At 46.5% G+C, this 20,664-nt stretch overlaps 1 protein-coding gene across 2 annotated transcripts in view; it reads left to right on the forward strand.

Annotated features, from left to right (window-relative positions):
* Positions 1–20,664, forward strand: part of ATP9A (ATPase phospholipid transporting 9A (putative)) — a 132,110-nt gene continuing 111,446 nt past the window's right edge. The window contains exon 1 of one of the 2 annotated variants that reach the window (XM_059038930.2): positions 1–141. In XM_059038930.2, the coding sequence (XP_058894913.2) occupies positions 74–141 (68 nt within the window). In that variant the 5' untranslated portion in view covers positions 1–73. The remainder of the gene's footprint in view (positions 142–20,664) is intronic. The other variant, XM_067013810.1, reaches the window with a different exon arrangement.

Below are 20,664 nucleotides of genomic sequence, written 5' to 3' on the forward strand. Positions count from 1 at the left end.
CGCGGAGGCCGGACCGGGCGGCGGCCCAGGCGGCGCGGGGGGCACGGCGGCCAAGGCGGGCTGCGCGGGCGACATGACGGACAACATCCCGCTGCAGCCGGTGCGCCAGAAGAAGCGGATGGACAGCAGGCCCCGCGGCGGGTGAGCGGGCCCCGGGGCTGGCCGCCCTCCTTTGTCCGCGCGCGGCCGGAGCCTGGCGCTCGGGCGGGGCGGGCCGGGCCTGACAGGTTGGCCGGCGCCATGAGCCGCTGGCCGGGCCTGAGAGGCCGGCGGGCGGGCGGGGAGGGAATTCGGTTCAGCTCCAGCCCTCGCCCGGACCCCGGCGCGATCGCGTCCCTTTTGGGCCCAAGTGTCCGGCTGCCTCGCACCGATGCCCACCTTCCTTTCGAAACCCCGAGAAGCCGGGCCTGCCCAGCGCTGTTTACACGCGCCTGGAATTGGGATCAGCCTTGCCTCTTGACCATTTTGTTTCCTGATTACTCCTTGTCGTTGTAATTCCGATTCGGTCAGTATCAAACCTTGCTCTGCGCGTGGAGTCCTCAGAAGCCCGGATATGCTCATTTTATTTGTCGGGGGAGGCATGGCTACCTCCGCAGACCCGCCTGGGGGGTCCCCATCAGTGCCTCCGGGTCCCAGCCCCCAGATAGCCGCCTTCCCATCCCGGCCCTGGCTGGACCCGAACTAGTAGCCGCAGGAGGGCGAGAAGGGCTCCTACTGGTCGACAGGAGACCCCCCCCCCTCCACGGTTCCCCCCAGTTTGAGAGAAGGAGCCCCCTGGCAGGCGTAGGGGTTGCCACCTGCTGTGCCTTCGCTCATTGGCAGGCTCCTGGGCAGCCTGGTGAGGGTTTCCCTCACTTGGAGAGAGGCGACGGGCGGATGTTTTGCGCCCTGCCATCTTCCTACTCGGAAGATGGCAATGACCTGTTGAGGTTTTAAGGGTCTGTGGCATCGCCTGTGACAGAGTTAGCTGGGGGGAAGGTTGAGGGGAGCTGGTTAAAATGCAGATTCCCAGGCCCCGCCCAGACCCGCCGATCAGTTCTTGTGGGGTGGGACCTGGAAATGTGCATTTTCCGAGGCTGCCCAGGTGAGGCTGTTGTCGGGTGAAGGCTGAGAACCGCAGCTGGGCGGGGCCGGGCCTCTCGGTCCCGCCCTTCCCTTTGGCGTCCTGTTCTGTCTGGGCCTTTCCCTGTGGCCGCCGCTCTTTGCGGCGGCAGGTACTTGCTGGAGGGGGTGAGGAGGGTGAACAAGTAGGCTGGCTTCACCAGGTGTCCGTCGAATTAAGAAAAAAAGAATGATGCCAGCTGCCATTTTGTGAGGTCTTTGTCCCTGTCTTCTTAAAGTCTTCCTTAAATCTCCCGGTGAGGAGGGCCCCCATTGATAGAACACAGAGGAGGAAGTGAGCCCCGCGAGGTCGAGGACTGCTGGATGCTGCAAAATGCAGATTGCGCTCAGGCTCTGACCTCAGAGACCGACAGCCCTCCACCCCTTCCTTCATTGTTGGCGTGCGTTGTAATCCTTGACCACTCAAGGCTAAAGAACGATGACAATTAACTTGAGCCTTAGGCCTGGCATAGTGCCTGATGTAATATACACCCTCAGTAAATGTTTTTTTTCTCGGTAAGTGTTTTAATGAATTAATATCAGTGGACTCGAAGATCCTCTAGTTATTAATTTGTGCCACAAACAATTATAAAATGCCTACTGTGTGTGGGGGGGTTGTGTCAGGTGACTGGGGTGCATATACGAATTAAACAAGCCCTGACCACAGGTGCCGGCCTCCTGACCCTGCATTGGAATCACCTGGGCAGCTTAAACAGTTACCATCCCTGCCCCATTTTAGACCTTTCAAAGAAGAGTTTGGGGTGGGACCTGGCTATAAGCTCCCCTGATGATTTTAATGCGCTGGCATAGTTGAGAACCTCTGATTCAGTGCATGAGAGAAAACTACAAATAATTATATAAAAGTGATGATTACCATGATAGAAATATGCACCGTTGATACAGGGGCCCAGAGGGAGTGGTGCTGACAGTTGGAAAAAAAAAAAAAAAAAGATTTCTGTTTGTTACTGGCTTGGAAGATCACTCCTTTAGAATTTGCCACTTTTGAACTAATTGATTTCCTAAACAGTGACATGGATTCAAATCATGTATCTGGAATTCCAGGTATTTGTGTATATGTTCTAGTATTTAATCTGAATTTTTAGGAGTAGCCTTGTCAAGTTGGGGGTCTTGGTGTTGCAAAACACTTTTGGAAGCACAGAGAGATGGAAAGGCTTCCTGTAGTTTACGGCGGGGGGCCGGCACCGGGGGAGGTAAAGGAATAAGAAATATATTTGTGATGGGTCAGACTCTTTGCTGGGCACTTGAGATAAATGGCTGTGTTTAAATCCTCATAAGAACTGTGTGAATTTTTGGAGTTAGTTTCTTCATTTTATAGACAGGGAAACTAAGATTCAGTGATGCAAAATAATCTTTTGGAGGTCATAGGGATACTCAGTGCTAGGAGGTGGATCAACTCTTTTTACCTAATGGCTCAAAGCTGTGGGATGGTTGGGGGATTTTGTGGTTAAAAAACCAAAAACGTAGGTGCCACATGTCCCAGGAGACAGAGGATAATTAATGCTGGGGTCACTCAGCATATGTTGCCAAGACATGCAATTTATTTGCTGGAGGAATCCCATAGACCCAGAGCTCTTTTCTGTCTTGAGAAAGTTACCACATCCTGATGTTGAGAGAACTATTACAGTGGTTTTGTTAGGACACAAGGCATTTGCCTCACATTGCTGGAAACCATTTTTCTGACATCATGTGCTTTCCTTCTGGCTAAATGAAGTTCTCCTCTTGGTGATACACAAGAGATTGGTTAGGAGCATGGGCGTAGGATTGGAGAGCTGGGTGCAAGCCTGGGCTTTGCCACTCACTAGCCGTGTGACTTGGGGAAATTACTTTACCTTTCTGGGTCTCAGTTTTTCATCTGTAAAGTGGGAGTAACAGTAATTATGTATACCTCCTAGGATTGTTTTGAGACTTAATCCATGTTAAATTTGGAACACTAAGTGCTTAGTACATCCTGGGTCTTTACTAGGACAGATAGTAATAATTAGGTCTTTGTGTAAGGTTTGCTTTGGGGGAATCTCCAGAACCCTCCTTTGAGAGGAAGGACCTTTGATGATAGCAAGTAAAGAAATATTATTGACCGCATTGCTCCTTCCTGATCAAATCCAGGAAATGATTAACTACGTAAACTATTCCATCCAGGTATGTAGATGCCCTGGTGTGATATTGTCGAAAGCAGCTCTGGCAGAACTGAGACTTTGCCTTCTCAGTAATAATTCGGGGTTTTGTGGCCAAATTGGACAAGGATGCTTTTGATTTTTGATGTATTTGGACTTGGGGCATTAGGAAGTTTTGGATATGAACTGGGTTAAGAAAGAGCTGACTATTTAGGTACAGAGTCTATTTCAGCTTTTTTTATAAATAGCTATTGAAGTATAATTTACATCACATAAAATACGTCCACTGTTACTGTACAACTCATTGATTTTTTTAAAAGTAGATTTATAGAGTTTGTGCAGCCATCCCCACAATCCAGTTTTTGAACATTTCCATCAGTCCCCAAAGAAAGTTCCCTTGTGCCTGTTTGCAGTTCATGCCAGGCTGTCACTGATCTGCTTTCTCTTTTCATAGGTTTGCCTTTTCTGGAAATTTCATAAAAATGGAATCATAAAATATGTTGTCTTTGTATCTGCCTTTTTTCACTTAGCATATTTTTTTTAATTTTAATTTTTTATTTTTTTATACAATTTTTAAAGTTACTTTCCATTTACAGTTATTACAAAATATTGGTTATATTCCCTGTGTTGTGCAGTCCATCCCTGAGCTCCTTTCACACCCGGTAGTCTGTACCTTTTGCTCCCAAGCCCCTATTTAGCACCCCCTGCCCCCCGCTGGTAACAGCTAGTTTTGTTCTCCATGTCTGTGAGTCTGCTTTTTTGTTAGCACAATGGCTTTAAAGTTCCTTTTTATTGCTTGATAGAATTCCATTGTGTAGATATACCATATTTTGTTTATCTGTTCACCAGATGGACATTTGGATTATTTCCAGTATTTGGCTATTGTAAATAACACTGCTAAGAACATTCAAGTCTTTGTGTAGACATATGCTTTTTTTTTTATTGCGGTACGCGGGCCTCTCAGTACTGTGGCCTCTCCCGTTGCGGAGCACAGGCTCCGGACGCACAGGCTCAGCGGCCATGACGCTCACGGGCCCAGCCGCTCTGCGGCATGTGGGATCCTCCCAGACTGGGGCACGAACCCGTGTCCCCTGCATCAGCAGGTGGACTCTCAACCACTGCGCCACCAGGGAAGCCCTAGACATGCTTTTATTTCTCTTGTCTACTGTGAGTGTTTTTTTTTTCTTTCTTTTTTTTTTTTTTTTGGTTGCGTTGGGTCTTCGTTGCTGTGTGCGGGCTTTCTCTAGTTTCGGTGAGCAGGGGCTACTCTTCGTTGTGGTGCGTGGGCTTCTCATTGCCGTGGCTTCTCTTGTTGGGCAGCACGGGCTCTAGGCATGCAGGCTTCAGTAGTTGCAGCATGCAGGCTTCAGTAGTTGTGGCTCGTGGGCTGTAGAGCGCAGGCTCAGTAGTTGTGGCTCACGGGCTTAGTTGCTCTGCAGCATGTGGGACCTTCCCGGACCAGGGCTCGAACCCGTGTCTCCTGCATTGGCAGGTGGATTCTTAACCACTGTGCCACCAGAGAAGTCCCAGAGCACTGTCTTTTCCCTCCTGTGCCTCAGTTTCCTCTTCCGTAAAGTGGCGACATAGTAAGAGCCCATGTGGTCAGGCACAATATATGCAGAGTAGATGCGAGCCCTCAGAGAACATCAGAAATTGTTCTTTGCACAGCCTGGAAGGGGGACCAAGCCTCATGCGGACTCTTGCACTGGGTAACACGATCTCCTGTTCTTTCTAGAACTTTGTAGAGAGTCTGGTTGAGTAAGAACTGTGGTCAGAAAATGGCCACAGAGGACTTGATTCTGCCAGAAGCTCTCTCAGACCTCAAATCACTAAATCTGTAGTGGCAGGGCTGCTGCAGGCCGTGTGCTCCTTTGCAGAGGTGCTCGTGCCATGCCAGGACGAGGGTGCATCAGTGATGTGAATTCACTGTTGATGGTGGACTAAGAACAGTGCCCGCGTAGGGAGTTCTTTATACAGATGTGTTTATTCAGTGGGAAGTTCTGAACTTTTTATTGAAGCTGTCACTTCTGATTTGTGATGTTAAAATGCCTGTCTCTGTTGACATCATGGAGGGTAGTATTAGGTATACAGTACAGTTGATTCTCATTACTTGCAGTAGTTCTGTTCTGTGAAGTCCCTGCCAGCACTGATTAGCAAACAGTGAACCACAGCTCCTAGGGGGAAATATAGGGTTAGGTTCCTGCGAGCCTCGGGTTACAGCATTTCAGTCAACTGGTCAATAGAGAACCTTGTGTTAGGTATATATATATATATATATATATATTTTTTTTTTTTGTGGTACGCGGGCCTCTCACTGTTGTGGCTTCTCCCGTTGCGGAGCACGGGCTCCAGACGTGCAGGCTCAGCGGCCATGGCTCACGGGCCCAGCCGCTCCGCGGCACGTGGGATCCTCCCGGACCGGGGCACGAACCCGTGTCACCTGCATCGGCAGGCGGCCTCTCAACCACTGCGCCACCAGGGAAGGCCTAGGTATATTTCTGTTGAAAGACATGGTGTTAAAATATATTGTTGATTCGTTAACATTGAGCTCATGACTAACAGCACTGCAACTCATGCCTTGCAGGAAGCTTATGTGTAACGCATGTATTTTTCTCCATGAGGCACACATCACAGGCTTCTTGCTCTTAGGAACGCTGACAGTGCTGGGATCATTTTAAACAGGGAAATAGATAACAAAAAGCACAGAAATGCAGGACACGTGGCACTGAACAGGCCATGAAGAGGACACTTGTGTACAGTATGAGAGCAGAGATGAGAAGGCAGATCCTCGCCCCGTTCAGCCTCAGCTGGGAATGTGTGTGGGTGACTCAGATTTTTTTCCCACTCTGAGCATGTCTGTGAATGACCACGAGAGTGCTGTGAGCATTGATTTTTGAGGTTACGAATTTTAGGCAGTAGGTGAATTGGCAAAAACAAATATCACAAATCAGAAGGATGGGCTGTATGTAGGGGTGTGTGTGTTTTCAGCATCTTTCTGTTGGCACTGGTATTAGGTGTGCAGTCCTATTACCTAACATTAGGTATTAATATTGGGGGGTGGGGTGTGTTGGGGGGAGCATATAGGGGGATTGTGCTGGTGAATGAAATCCATAGACCCCAGCCCTTCCCCTCTCTGTGATGGAGTGGGGAGTTGCATTAACAGCTCTCTGCTCCCTTGGATGAGAACAGTCAGAGCAGGCGTTGGTAGCGGCCCATCAGGAAGTGCTCTATGCGTCCTCTGCCAGCCCAGCTGCACTTATGCCATCCACTGCCTTTTACAGAATCCCTGCTGTGGGCCCTCCCCTGTGCTGAGGAAACCCGGACCAGGTGCTCCCTGCCCATGCCAGGCACAGGCAGTGACACCAGAGGTGAAATTACAGACCCAGGTGGAGATGCTGAAGGGTAGAGCGTGGATACAGGTGCCACTCTTGCCGGGGCTTCCCTGAGGAAGGCCAGTGAGCCACCTGGGTGCCATTCCCTAAGGAAGCAGGGTGGCCATTTGACCTTGACCTCGGCCACCCATGCAACAAGTAACAAGTAGAAAGGAGGAGGCGGGGTGTCGAATGATCCGTCTTTGGACTTTGGGCTGTTACTTCTCAGAGCAGAAGTTTCTTTTAATATCTCTACCCAGATGCATGTTATGAAAGTCATTAACTAGGGCTGGCCAGACTTGATGGCCACCTTTGGGAATGGACATGAAGTGCCTTGAGATTCCCTCCTAAAAGTGAGTGGACTTTGGTTTAATTTAGAAAGAAAAAGACTCATTGTAAACTTTGGTTTAATTTAGAAAGAAAAAGGCTCATTGTAACATATTTTTCGATGACTTTTACCTAAAGAGATAGAATGGTGCTGATTGTTTTTAAAGCTAGCGTGTTTTTTTTTTTGTTTTTTGTTTTTTTTGGTTTTTTTTTTTTTTTTTTTTTTTGTGGTACGCGGGCCCCTCACTGTTGTGGCCTCTCCCGTTGCGGAGCACAGGCTCCGGACGCGCAGGCGCAGGGGCCATGGCTCACGGGCGCAGCCGCTCCGCGGCATGTGGGATCTTCCCAGACCGGGGCACGAACCCGTGTCCCCTGCATCGGCAGGCGGATTCTCAACCACTGCGCCACCAGGGAAGCCCTAGCGTGTTTTATTTATGTGACTTTGCAAGATTGATTTAGGTATTCAGAGCTTGGCCTGTGGGAAGCTTCGCCAGAGATCACCTTGGGTGGCTTGTGGCCAAATATTGAAAGGTTAGCAAATATGTTTATAGTTCCTTCTGTTTGTGACAAGTGATACTTGTTTTCTCTTTGTAGTAGTGACAGCAAGTTTTCTTTTAGAATACATTTCAGTAAAAAACACAGAGTTGATTCAAAAGTATGAAGTCAGTAATAGTTTGGTAGGTTTGTAGACATGCCGACGTCATGCCTGACATTTAGGACGTGGTGGCCTGTGCTAATAACATGATGCTGTTGGTCTAAAAATATAATGTTATTGTTACAAAGGGGAAAGAAAAGGGATAAGCTGGTTGTGCTAATAGATTAAAAATTCTGTTTTTAAAAAAATTATTTTACTGAAGTATAGTTGATTTGCAATGTTGTGTTAGTTTCTGCTATATAGCAAAGTGAGTCAGTTGTGCATATATATATTCTTTTCCATTATGATTTATTACAGAATATCAAATATAGTTCCCTGTGCTATACAGTAGGACCTTGTTGTTTATCCATCCTATATGTAATAATTTGCAGCTGCTAATCCCAAACTCCTACTCCATCCCTTGCCTATCCTACCAACCCCTGAGCAACCACAAGTCTGTCCTCTATGTCTATGAGTTTGTTTCTGTTTCATGGATAAGTTCACTTAGGTCATGTTTTAGATTCCACATATAAGCAATGTCATATGATATTTGTCTTTCTCTGTCTAACTTATTCACTTAGTATGATAATCTCTAGGTCCATCCATGTTGCTGCAAATGGCATTATTTCATTTTTTTTATGGCTGAATAATAACTTTGTGTACATGTACCACATCTGCTTTATCCACTCATCTGTTGATGGGCATTTAGATTGCTTCCGTGTCTTGGCTATTGTAAATAGTGCTGCTATGAACATTGGGGTGCATGCATCTTTTCGAATTATGGTTTTGTCTGGATATATGGCCTGGGAGTGGGATTGCTGGATCATATGGTAGTTCTATTTTTAGTGTTTTGAGGAACCTCCATACTGTTTTCCATAGTGGCTGCACCAACTTACATTCCCACCAACCGTGTAGGAGGGTTCCTTTTTCTCCACACCTTCTCGGCATTTGTTATTTGTAGACTTAAAAATTCTTTTTATTTTGCCAAGTTGTCCATGAAAAACATGATTTTTAAACGATGGTTAGTTTACCTAGTTCATCTGGGACCTTAACGTTGCTTTAATCATTGTCTAAAGTTTGAGAGGTTTGTGGGAGAGGACAGTTGGAAGGGGCCCCGTGGAAAGAAAGGCTTCTTGTGTGAATTGGAAAGCTGGGTGGGCTGGAGACTATTGCCTTCTTCCAGTTAGATCTCTGTGGCATTTGCCCAGTGCCAGGGAAGAGCCTGCTGGCTGCCCTCCCTGAGGAAGAAGAGGCCTATGGAGGGAAGGGGGCCTGGTAGGCTCTCCCTCTCTTTGCTGGGCCATCTGCTGTGACACAGGATGAGGTAGGGTTTGGCCAGTTTAGACCTCAGGGATCCTCAACCTCAGCACTATTGATACTTTCGGTTTGACAGTTCTCTGCCTTGGGAGCCTGTCCTGTGCACTGTAGGATGCTGGGCAGCATCTCTGGCCTCTACCCCCTAGATGCCAGTGGCACCCTCCTCCCAGTTGTGAGAGCCAAAACTGTCTCCAGACATTGCTGTGTCCCCCGGTGGGTGGGAGGTGTAGGAGTGGGCGGAATCGCAGCTGGTAGGGACCCCTGGATGAGTGCAATGCGTACACTCTATGAAAAGCCATACCCCTTACTGTCCTTAAGGTGACTCATCCTGTCTGTAAAAAAAAAAGAAAGAATGAAAAAAGAAAAACCTGTTGGGCAAGAAATTCATGTTTGAATCATGTTCTTAACTCTGAGTTCAGCTTCTCATTTAGCAACTAAGGAAGTCTTGAGCTGTTGGAAGAAGGCATCTGGGAAGTGTCATGGGCTGACATATGTCCCTCTCCAAATTTACATGTTGAGGTCCTAACCCAGTACCTTAGAAAGTGACTGTATTTGGAGACAGGACCTTTAAAGAGATGATTAAATTAAAACGAGGCCATTACGGTGAGCCCTTAACTAATCTGAGTGGTGTTCTAAGAAGAGGACATTAGGACACGAAGAGAGATACCAGGCGTGAGAGGAAAGCCCATGAGGACACAGGGAGAATGTGGCTGTCTGCAAGCCAAGGAGAGAGGCCTCAGAAGGTAACAAATCTGCTGACACCTTGATCTTGGAGTTTCCAGACTCCAGAGCTATAAGAAAATAAATTTCCATTGTTTAAGCCCCCCGGCCTGTGATATTTTCTTATGGCAGCCTGAGCAGGCTAACATAGGAAGCATCGTGTGGTTATTTTGGTAGGTGAGGAATCTCTCGGTGTTTCTGGTAAACCTTTATTTTAAACTGATGATGAGTTCTTTAGTGCTTTTCTTTAGACACTGCGGTCTCAAGAGTTCTCCATAAGCAAAGAGTTCTCCATGTTGCAAAGTCATGTCCACTAGAGCTGAATGCCACCCCCCACCCCCGTGCAACCTAAAACACATGCCACATGCTCCATAAGGTGGAGGTGCTGTCCTCAGATGTTTCCTTTTGCTTAAAGAGTTTACAGTGGTCACATTTCAGGTTGTGCTTTTGATGGTTGGTTTGTTAGTTCTTGTCACTTGGATTGTGCTAGATTAACTTGATGAGAATTATAATAGTTGCTACCTGCTATTGTGTGCTGATTAGGTGTCCAGTGCTCTTGTAAGAGTTTTACCTGGATCATCCCATTTCATCCTCCTGACAGCCCTACTTTACAGGTGACAAACTGAAGAACGGTTTTGTTTTAGAAAACTTAGAAGCTCATTTCAGTTTTTTAAAAAGGCTCATTTCAGTTTGAATTTCTGCAGCAAATTGTATTTTGCAACCTGTCTCTGCCCTTTCCTATTTGAGTTTTTTTGTGATGGCCATTTAGAGGAAGTGATTTTTGTTGAGGGAAGAGGAATTGGGGGTCTGTGAGCCTTCAGGGACTTGGAGGTAAATATGTGTGTACTCCATTGTTCCTGGTAGAAGCAGAGAGCAGAAATGATGTGACAGGAAAATTCTGGAAACTTCAGATTATCCCAATCATTGTAAATCCATCAGAAGCATAATATCTGTTTTCAGAGTTAGTTTCCATATTGATCCTTATTTTTTAAAATTCACTCTCTCTGTAGGAGAGACATTCATGCGAATGGGGGTGGGAGTGCAGAACATCTGTTTCTAAAATGTGTGTACGCACCCTGTAAAAGGATTTGAAGTGATTTGAATCTGAATACTTTTTAACTTTTATACAGTCAGTCCCCATGAAAGTGCAAAGAAAATGTAAAACTGGAGAACCTCCCCCACCCCCATCCTCTCCCCTCTTTTTTCTGTTTTCCAGATTAAAGGCAGTTAGAGGCTATCATACAAGGAATGACGCAATTGTGTCTGGGTAAATCGAAGGACTAGGTAGTAAACAGATAACATCACTTGTCCCACCTTGCAGGGTTTTTTTTCCCTAAATAAGCTGCTTAAAAAACTATGTATATGTACACATTCATACATATATCTACACACACAGGAAAGTACACAAATCATAAACGCACAGCTTGATGAATTTTCATGAAGTGAACACGCTCCTGTAACTGGCAGCAGATAAACAGGCTGTGACCTCAGAAGCCTCCTCTTGCCTCCTTCCTCCCCCACCTTGATCTATATCCTGACTTCTGACAGAGATTGGCTGGGCTTGTTTTTGACCTTTAAGTAAATGCAGTCATGTAGCAGGTACTCACTCATGCCTGTTAATTCTTGCTCCGTGTTTTGTTCATAAGGGTTGACCGTGTTGCCTGTTTATTGTAGTTTGTTCACTTCCATCGGCCAAATGAAGTCAGAGTATGAATAAGTCATTGATCCTTGAACAATGAGGGAGGGGGTTAGGGGTGTCGACCCCCAACCAGTCAAAAATCCAAGTACTGGTACTGATTGCTGTCTTTGCCTCAAAAACAAAGGAATTGTTAGATGACTCACCCAAGAGCAGAAGCTCAAACAGTTGGAATAGAATAAGGACTCAAACCCTAGTTCTTTTGATTTTACATATTGTGATCTCTAATCAAACATAAACTTTTCCCCAAACTTAGTTAATTTAAAGATCTGTAAAATGAAAATACAGGTACTTTATTTATTGAGAAAAATCCACACATAAGTAAGTGGACTGGTGCAGTTCAGACCCACGTTGTTCCAGGGCCAGCTGTATTCCGTGACCCCTCTATCCCATCTCTTCCTGATGGACAAGTGGGACGTTTCCAGCCTGAGGTCTCATGAATGGTGCTGCTGTGGACCTCGCTGAGCTTATCTTGAGGACATGTATTATGTGGCTTTGTTGGGCCCTTGGGGATATTTGTGTTTAGCTTTAGTAGAAATTGATAGTTTTCCAAATTGTACGAATTTGTGCTTCTCCACCTGGGAAAGTGCCAGGTGCCTCTACGTCCTCGTCCACACTTGGTATTTGTCATTTTTCATTTTAGCCATCCTCATGGGAGCATAGTAGTATCACAAGAAGTGTATTTTTATTTATTTATTTATTTTTTGTGGTACGCGGGCCTCTCACTGTTGTGGCCTCTCCTGTTGTGGAGCACAGGCTCTGCACGCACAGGCTCAGTGGCCATGGCTCACGGGCCCAGCCGCTCCGCAGCACGTGGGATCTTCCTGGACCGGGGCACGAACCCGTGTCCCCTGCATCGGCAGGTGGATTCTCAACCACTGCGCCCCCAGAGAGGCTTCGTTTTCTTGCTCTGAAGTCAAGTTTTAGATGTATAGGATAGCCACATCACGGTAACCCTGAACCTAAATGTGGCAAAATGGTCGCATCACAGTGGCCATGCCTTTCTGACCAAGTGCTCTCTTTTTATTTTTACTTTGATTTTATTTTGCCTCGTGATAACTTTGCACCGTAGCTCACACTAGCTCAAAGATTGCAGTCTCTGTCCTGACACAAATCCTTGTTTCTACCTTGATTCCTCCCAGTATATTCTGCAGCTTGATCTTTCTGCCCCCCCCCCGGTATGCGGGCCTCTCCCATTGCGGAGCCAGGCCCAGCGGCCATGGCTCACGGGCCCAGCCGCTCCGCGGCACGTGGGATCCTCCCAGACCGGGGCACGAACCCACGTCCCCTGCATCGGCAGGCGGACTCTCAACCACAGCGCCACCAGGGAAGCCCCCTTTTCTTTTTTTTTTTGCATTTCTTATTTTTGATATTTTTAAATTGCGGTAACATTGGGTTGTAGCATTATGTAAGTTTCATGTGAACAACATTATATTTCTATTTCTGCATACATTACAACCAAACATCCTCTTCTTGAGTAGTTTTCATCATAAGGGAAATAGTAAAAAAGTATAAAATTTACTTTCTTTTAATTGTAAAGTGAGTGCATGTGTATTAAAAATTGGAGAACAGAGAAAAACTGATGAATGAGTTTCTGGTGTAACTTTCCCTTCAAAGGCAACCACAGTTAACACAAACCTTTTAGCATATGCTGTTTTCTTCCTGTCTTGTTTCCGTATGTACATTGTTTGATGACTTATAACCATGTAGCACGTGTTTTTATTTCCTGCTTTTTTTTTTCATTCAGCATTTAATGTAAAGCTTTTTTGGTATCATGATGTGCTTTGTAAATGACACTTTAAGAGGCAACATATTATTTCTTTGAGGAGACACCTTTAATTTGCATAAACAGGGCCCTGAATTTTTACAAGTTGATTCTTATTGTCACTTTATAAATAATGGATTCATTCTGAACGCTGGCCCTGCAAAGCAGAGGCACGCCAAAGACACACAAAGGGAAAGTTGAGGGAGGCCCAGGCCTGGGTTATGGTGATCTCATATTTGCTACTTGGCTGGAGATGCTCTCCTTTCAGTCCTCACTGCCTCCCAGCTGCTTCCTGCTGCATCACTGAGATTTCTTGTGTTTCCAGGCTGTTGCATTAACTGGGGCTGAGCCTTTGTCAGTCACTAATATCCCCTGAGCAGCACTGGGCTGTTTTGTGCCCAGTGATGGAACTAGGGGCCTGGGGGACCAGGGCTTGTTAGAGAACAGCCCCTGTACAGTCAAGCCGGAGACAGCTGCTGTGGCCCTGGAGGTACCTGACCCACAGAGCCCCACACGGGACTTTTTTTTTTTTTTTTTGGTTGCCTTGGGTCTTCATTGCTGCACGGGGTCTTTCTCCAGTTGCAGTGCTTCATTGTGGTGCACGGGCTTCTCATTGCGGAGCACAGGCTCTAGGTGCGTGGCCTTCAGTAATTGTGGCTCGCAGGCTCTAGAGCATAGTCTCAGTAGTTGTGGTACATGGGCTCAGTTGCTCCGCGGCACGTGGCATCTTCTGGACCAGGGCTCGAACCCGTGTCCCCTGCATTGACAGGCAGATTCTTAACCACTGCGCCACCAGGGAAGTCCCAGTTAAGTGTTAAAAGGTGCAGAAGTGTGTACATTGCAAACTCAGTCTCCCTCCCACCCTCTCCGTTCACCTACTCTGTGCCCCTCCCCAGACAACCACTCATCAATTTCTTCAGTGTTGTTCTGGAGAAACTTTAACCATCTACCAAAAAAAGTAAAAGTATTTTATATCTATCTATCTAGACAAACATGCATGGATGTTTCCCTTTTTTATTCAATTGTTAGTACACCTTACACACTACAACCTATTTTTTTCACTTAACAATACATCCTGGGCTTGTTCCATATCAGGACATTAAAAGCTTCTTTATTCCTTTAAATTTTTTCTTTAAAGTGGCTTAATTGTATTCCATCGAATGGATGTACTTCAAGCAGTTTACTACAGATGAGGTTTAGGTTATTTCTAGTTTGCTGTTACTAGCAATGTTATGGTGAATGGTCTTTATACCTATTTTGGAACATATGGAATATCTTGAAGGGGAGTGGTTGGGTCACAATGAATGTCCATTTGTAATTTTGATAGCTGTCGCCAGGTTGCCCTCCCTCAAGGTAACACTGGTTTAGGCCCCTCCCAGCAGTGAAGGTGCCTGTTTGGCCATCCTGACCAAGCACAGGTGTTGGTTAGGCTCTTTGATCTTCGTCATGCTAAGTAAAAAAATTACCTCTCAGTGTGGTTTTAGTTTTGCCTAGTACTTTAAAATTGAATCAGTTACCAACATTTAAAAACTGAGTGTTTGTATCTCACAATCTATGCTTTGTCTTTGTCTTGAAGAATTGGATGGTCTGCTGTGCTGGGCTTATGTAGAATTGTATCCTGGTAGGATCTGGGGGCAGCTACTTCCTTCCCATGGGATCTGCTCTCCTCAGTGTGCCCCACCCCACTGGATCCTGTGTTTATTTTTGTTCATTTATTGTTTTCTGTTACTTGCTGGGCTTCTGTAGATTTGAGTTTGCCAGTCCTGGTCTAGAGAGAAACAGGTGAATAAGTCTAAGGGAGAACAGAGCTGCTTCCTCTTCGGGAATAACAGAGTTGGGTTTTGACAGATAGGTAGAAGTTGGGTGCTGGGCTTGCCTGAGCAAGTCTGGTGTGGATGAGTCTTGCACAGGGGTTGGGAGTTGGAGAAAAGTGAAACAGCCAGGGAAGAGCTAAAAGTGCAGAGTTCTGGAGCTCACCTGCCTTGGCTGCAGTTGGTGGCTTGACTCTGAGGACCTGGGATGAAAAGGTAACAGGGGTGAATTTGAGTTCATAATTATTGAATCGTGGCGTTGGATGCAATGTGAGAGGTTTCATGTGTTCTGAGCAGAAAGAGACCAATAGGGGAAGACTTAAGGCAGGAGAAATAGGGAGAGGCGACAGTTTCCATCATCCGTGACTGCCCCCTACCCCAGAGAACCAGAGTTAACAGTTTGTGTGTGTGTATTTGTTTCCTAGTATTTTTTCCCATGCTTATATCAGCATATATTATTTTTATTAAAATGTAGCACAATAAATTGCTTATCTTTTGCTTGTTTTTTTCCTTCCGTTTTATCACTTGGATCCTGTCCTGCCAGTGTGTGGGTCTCTACCTTATTCTTTCCAGACTACAGTCCATTGTACAGGGGTCTTGCTGTAATGGGCATTTGGTCATTTCCAGGGTTTTGCTCTCTCTCTGTATTGCTGCTGCCGGCCTCCTAGTGCATTTCCCGTTGGTCACCAGTACCAATATTTGTGTCCTTCTGGGTAGACTTGCTAGGTCAGAGGATCTGAGCTTTACGGTTGAAGAAGTTGCTACATTGACTTGGCTTTTTTCATTGCTAAACAGTAGTCCCACCTTATCTGAGCTTTCGCTTTCTATGGTTTCAGTTACCTGTAATGAACCCGAAAGTATTAAATGGAAAATTCCAGAAATAAACAGTTCGTAAGTTTTACCTTGTCTGCTGTTCGGCGTAGCATGATGAAATCTTGTGTCTTCCTTAGTCCTGCCCTGGACATGAAACATCATCCTGCTCTCCCGCATAGCCTGCCGTAGTCACCTAGATGGGTCTCGTTATCAGATCAACTGTCCCAGTATCACAGTGCTTGTGTTCAAACAACCCTTATTTTACTTAATAACGGCCCTGAATAGTGATGTTGGCAATTGGGACATGTCAAAGGGAAGCTGTGAAGTGCTTCTTTTAAGTGAAAAGGTGAAAGTTCTCGACTTAAAGGAAAGGAAAAAAATCGTATGCTGAGGTTGCTAAGATCCACGGTAAGAATGAATCTTCTATCAGTGAAATTATGAAGAGGGAAAAAGAAACTCGTGCTAGTTTTCGTGCACCTCAAACTGCAAAACATGGCCACAGTGTGTGATAAGTACTTTAGTTAAGATGAAAAGGGCATTAAATTTGTACAGTAAGGTATTTGAGAGACACCACGTTCACATAACTTTTATTACAGTGTATTGTTATAACTGTTATGTTTTATTATTGGTTATTGTTGTTAATCTCTTACTGTGCCTAATTCATAAATGAAACTTTATCACAGGTATTTGTGTATAGGAAAAACACCGTACCGATGGAGTTTGGTGCTATTCTCAGTTTCAGGCATCCCCTGGGCGGGTCTTGGACTGTATCCCCTGTGGATAAGGGGGACAACTATAGTCTTGTTTCTTCTCCAGACAGTAGCATTCCTGTGGCCAGAGATACTTCAGACTTCATTGAACTCCTTCCTTCTTTGCATTCTTTAGATCCTAGATTTTATATTCTCCCGGTTTAAAAAAACAAAAAATCTAGCCACTTCCCTGTTTCTAGAACAAAGAGCAAAAGTTTCCCTTCATACCTTCCCTTCCATTCCTTCCAATACCCCCCACCTGCCCGCCAGGCATCTGTGCTTAACAGTTTGGGTTACGTCCTTCTAGACCTGCTGTCCAGTGTGGTAGCCACTAGCCACATGTGGCTGTTTTTCATTCATTAAATTAATGAACTAAAATTTAAAATGTATGTTTCCAGCGGTCAACAGCCACGTGTGGCTAATGGCTGGTGTGTTCGACGGTGCAGCTAGAGAACATCGCCCTCCGCACAGAAATGTCGGGGACTGTCCCGCTCTAGAGCAGCATTTTCAGACTCGGGGCGGTTGGCTTTTGGGGCCAGGTGACCCTGTGTGGGGCTGTCCTGTGCACTGTAGGATGTTTAGCAGCATCCTTGGCTTCTGCCCACGAGATGCCAGTAGCCCTTCCCCTCCCTGGACCTGCAGTCATGACAGCCAAACGTCTCTCTAGACGTTGCCAAGTGTCCCCAGGGGCAAATTCACCCCTTACCTCCGTTGAGAGCTACTGCTGCAGACTATTTTCTCTATATTGCTTTTTTAAAAATTGGGATATACTTGATGTACACTATGGTGTAAGTTTCAGATGTACAACCTAGTGATTCACAACTTTTAGAGGTTGTACTCCATCTGTAGTTATTATATATTATTGGCTCTATTCCCTGTGCTGTACAATAATATATCCTTGTAGCTTACTTATTTTTTTTTTAAAAATTTATTAATTAATTAATTTTTGCGGTACGCGGGCCTCTCACTGTTGTGGCCCCTCCCGTTGCGGAGCACAGGCTCCGGACGCGCAGGCTCAGCGGCCATGGCTCACGGGCCCAGCCGCTCCGCGGCATGTGGGATCTTCCCGGACCGGGGCACGAACCCGCGTCCCCTGCACCGGCAGGCGGACTCTTCCGTTGCGGAGCGCAGGCTCCGGACGCGCAGGCTCAGCGGCCACGGCTCACGGGTCCAGCCTCTCCTCGGCACGTGGGATCTTCCCAGACCGGGGCACGAACCCGCGTCCCCTGCATCGGCAGGCGGACTCCCAACCACTGCGCCACCAGGGAAGCCCTAGCTTACTTATTTTATACATAGTAGTTGGCAACTCTTAATCCCCTTCCCCTGTCTTGCCCCTCCTCACTGGCACCCTCTAGTTTGTTCTCTGTAATTTTCCTTTACATTCTTCCTGGATCCTCCTGGCGTCAACGCTGAGACTTTGGCTTCAGGGAAGGTGGGTACGTCATTCAGGCAGTTGAGCAAATGTTTACTGAGTGCCTGCTGAGTGGCACCAGGGCAGAGATGATCATTTCCTTGGACGCCAGCTCCTTGTTGGGGTAGTTACCTTTTCCAGAAACATTGTTCCCTTGGCGTGTCCCTCTCTAATACTTGCTTTTCCTTGCATTTGGCCAGATTGTGTGAAAACACTGCACATCTGGTTGGCAGGCTATTGGCTCTCAAAACCTTTGTTTGTTTTAGAGTCAAGTTGTAAGGAAGTCCATTTTGGTTTCCTTTTGTTTAAATTATCTAAGCTGGAAGCAGTGTAGACTAAATTATTTCTAGCCTTACATCTTAACCTAGTTGAATAGCTGTTGCTATTCAGGTGAGAAAATTTTCATGTTTTCTTTTTTCAATCTGGAAAAATAACTTAAGAGAAATAATATCTACTTTTCATTGAATGCCTGTTATGTGCCAGGCATTGTCTTACACCCTTTATATATAAAATCCTTAGTCTTCGTAGTAATTCAGCAAGGCGGGCCTTACTGTCATTTTACAGAGAGGGGAAGTGGGGATCACAGAAGATGAATTGTCCAAGGGCACGCAGCTGGTGCGGAGCGGGCCTGGGATGTGCGCACAGGCCCATCTGGTTTGCAAGCTGCTGTTTATTCCTCTAGCCCACGTGGTCCTGCTGTTCTGAAACTGTGACTCTTGCTTGTTATTTCTTTTTCAGCCTCTACATTAATTTCTCGCACTCAGGGGTTTTCTATCTTGTAGCCCATCTCCCCAGCCTGTCTAGAATGTGGGATAGGAGTTAATTTGTCTGGGAAAGTGACAGACAGCTCAGTTGGGTGTTGAGAAGCAACAGTAGGGTGACAGCTGCCACCCCACAGCTCCAGGCAGCTCCCCCTCTTGGACTTCCGGGGTGCTGACGTCTACCCCTGGATAGACGGGGTGTGGCGGCAGCTGATAGAAGCAAAAAGAGTCGTGGGTATAAATCCAGATGTCGGGGGGAGCCTGGCTGCCGCCTCTTCTGCTTTAACTGACCCGGGGGCCTGGGGAGGACTTCGTCACTTGTAAATTTGCCACCAAGCCCAAGGCTTCTACTGCAGGACAGTAGTTCCCCAAATAGCAGATGATGGCTCCGGGTGCTACACTGATCCTAAGTAATTCATGGACAGGAACTAAATCACATTGAGATGTATAGCGAGGCACTTCCTTTTTCAGTTTTCCTTCAATAGTTTCAACCCTGTCGGGGCCCACTTTTGAATAGCAGAAAGAAACTGGCAAGCAGGCAGCAGGTTGGGGGCTGGGAGCCACTGTATCCAGTGGGAGTTTAGTAACATTTGCTTCTCATTGTGTTGATTTTGTTGTTTGCCTTCTATTTATGGCAGGTGATACTGATTTTCCATTTATGGTAGTGGTTACCTTTTAAGTTACCTGCTAAGACACATTTATGTACTGATAAATAAAATCCAGGTCAGGAGTTCTCAACCAGGGCACAAGTGGCTTTTGAGGCTGCATCATTCTTTGTGGTGGGTGCTGTCCCGGGCTTTGTAGGATGTTTAGCAGAATCTTGGCCTCCTCTACCTACTAGATACCGGTAACTAACCCCCTTCCTTCTCCCTGTTCGGAATCGCTGATTTAAGGTATGCAAATTGAGGCAAACTTATGAAGTTAGGAAGTGGAATTAGTTGGATATGGTAGAAATCCTGTGTGTGTGAAAAGGGCTGAAGTTCGGGAAACTCTTTAGGCAAGTTGCCTTCAGTTGTGGGGTCCACTTGCTGATGTCCCTGTGGCATTGAGGTTTGTTCAAGAGCGGGGAGGGAGGAGATGCCTTGAAAGAGCTGCTCTAAAGCAGCACCATCTAGTAGAACCTCTGCCATGCTGGAATGTTCTGCATCTGCACCACCCAGTCCACAGCCACTGACCACCTGTGGCCGCGGAGCTCTCAGAATGTGGCTGCTGAGAATGAGGAGTTCAGCTCTTTTATTTAAGTAACTTAAATGTAAAACTACCATGTTGGACACCACAGCTCTAAAGAAATCAGCGTGCAGACGTCAGGACGATAGACTGCAGGCTTTAAAAGCTTAGAAGCGAAGACACACGAACCAACAGGAATGCATCTTTAAGGACGGTCCAGCCACGTGGCAGACGGGACTGTCAGACAGGAGATTTGGGGCTGTGGTTAACTGCACCCACTTAACATTGGCTTCAGCAAAGTAAAATAAAACAAAAACCAATGTACTGGTGCCTAAGACTTGAGAAGCCCAGGGAACCGACAGACTTTCACTCGCCCCCGAGGTGGGCAGAAGCCTCCTGTGGCCTCTGCGTCCTCCTTGTGACTCCATTTTCAGGCTGACTATCCCTCAACAGGAGCAAGGTGGCTTCCTGCAACTCCAGGCTTGTTTTCTGCCACCTTACAACCGCAGGGTGAAGAGCATGTCTTTTCTGGAATTTCTAGCAAAAATCCCAGCCAGGCCTCTCACTGGCCCTTTCTCTGAGCCCAGCACCATGCCGAGGGCTCTGCTTGGCCAAGCCTGGATCCGGGGCTTGTCATGCCTGGAGCTCAGAGGTGGGGTTGGCCTCGGCTCAATCAGGTGGAAAGATGGAGGGAAATGGACTTATTACATTATGATACAAGAGTAACTGTAGGCTATAGAAGAAAACTGTATGGTAGCCTAGGCTAAGGGACTGAATGTGAGGTGGGACACACTTGGACGGGGGCCCCTCCCTAAGGCTGGGGTGCAGACCTGGTTGGAGACAGTGTAATTCAGGCCACTGGATGGCAGGACCAGAGCTGGCCTGCAGG

This window comes from Kogia breviceps, chromosome 14 (genome assembly GCF_026419965.1).
Source record: "Kogia breviceps isolate mKogBre1 chromosome 14, mKogBre1 haplotype 1, whole genome shotgun sequence".
Taxonomy (NCBI): Eukaryota; Metazoa; Chordata; class Mammalia; order Artiodactyla; family Physeteridae; genus Kogia; species Kogia breviceps.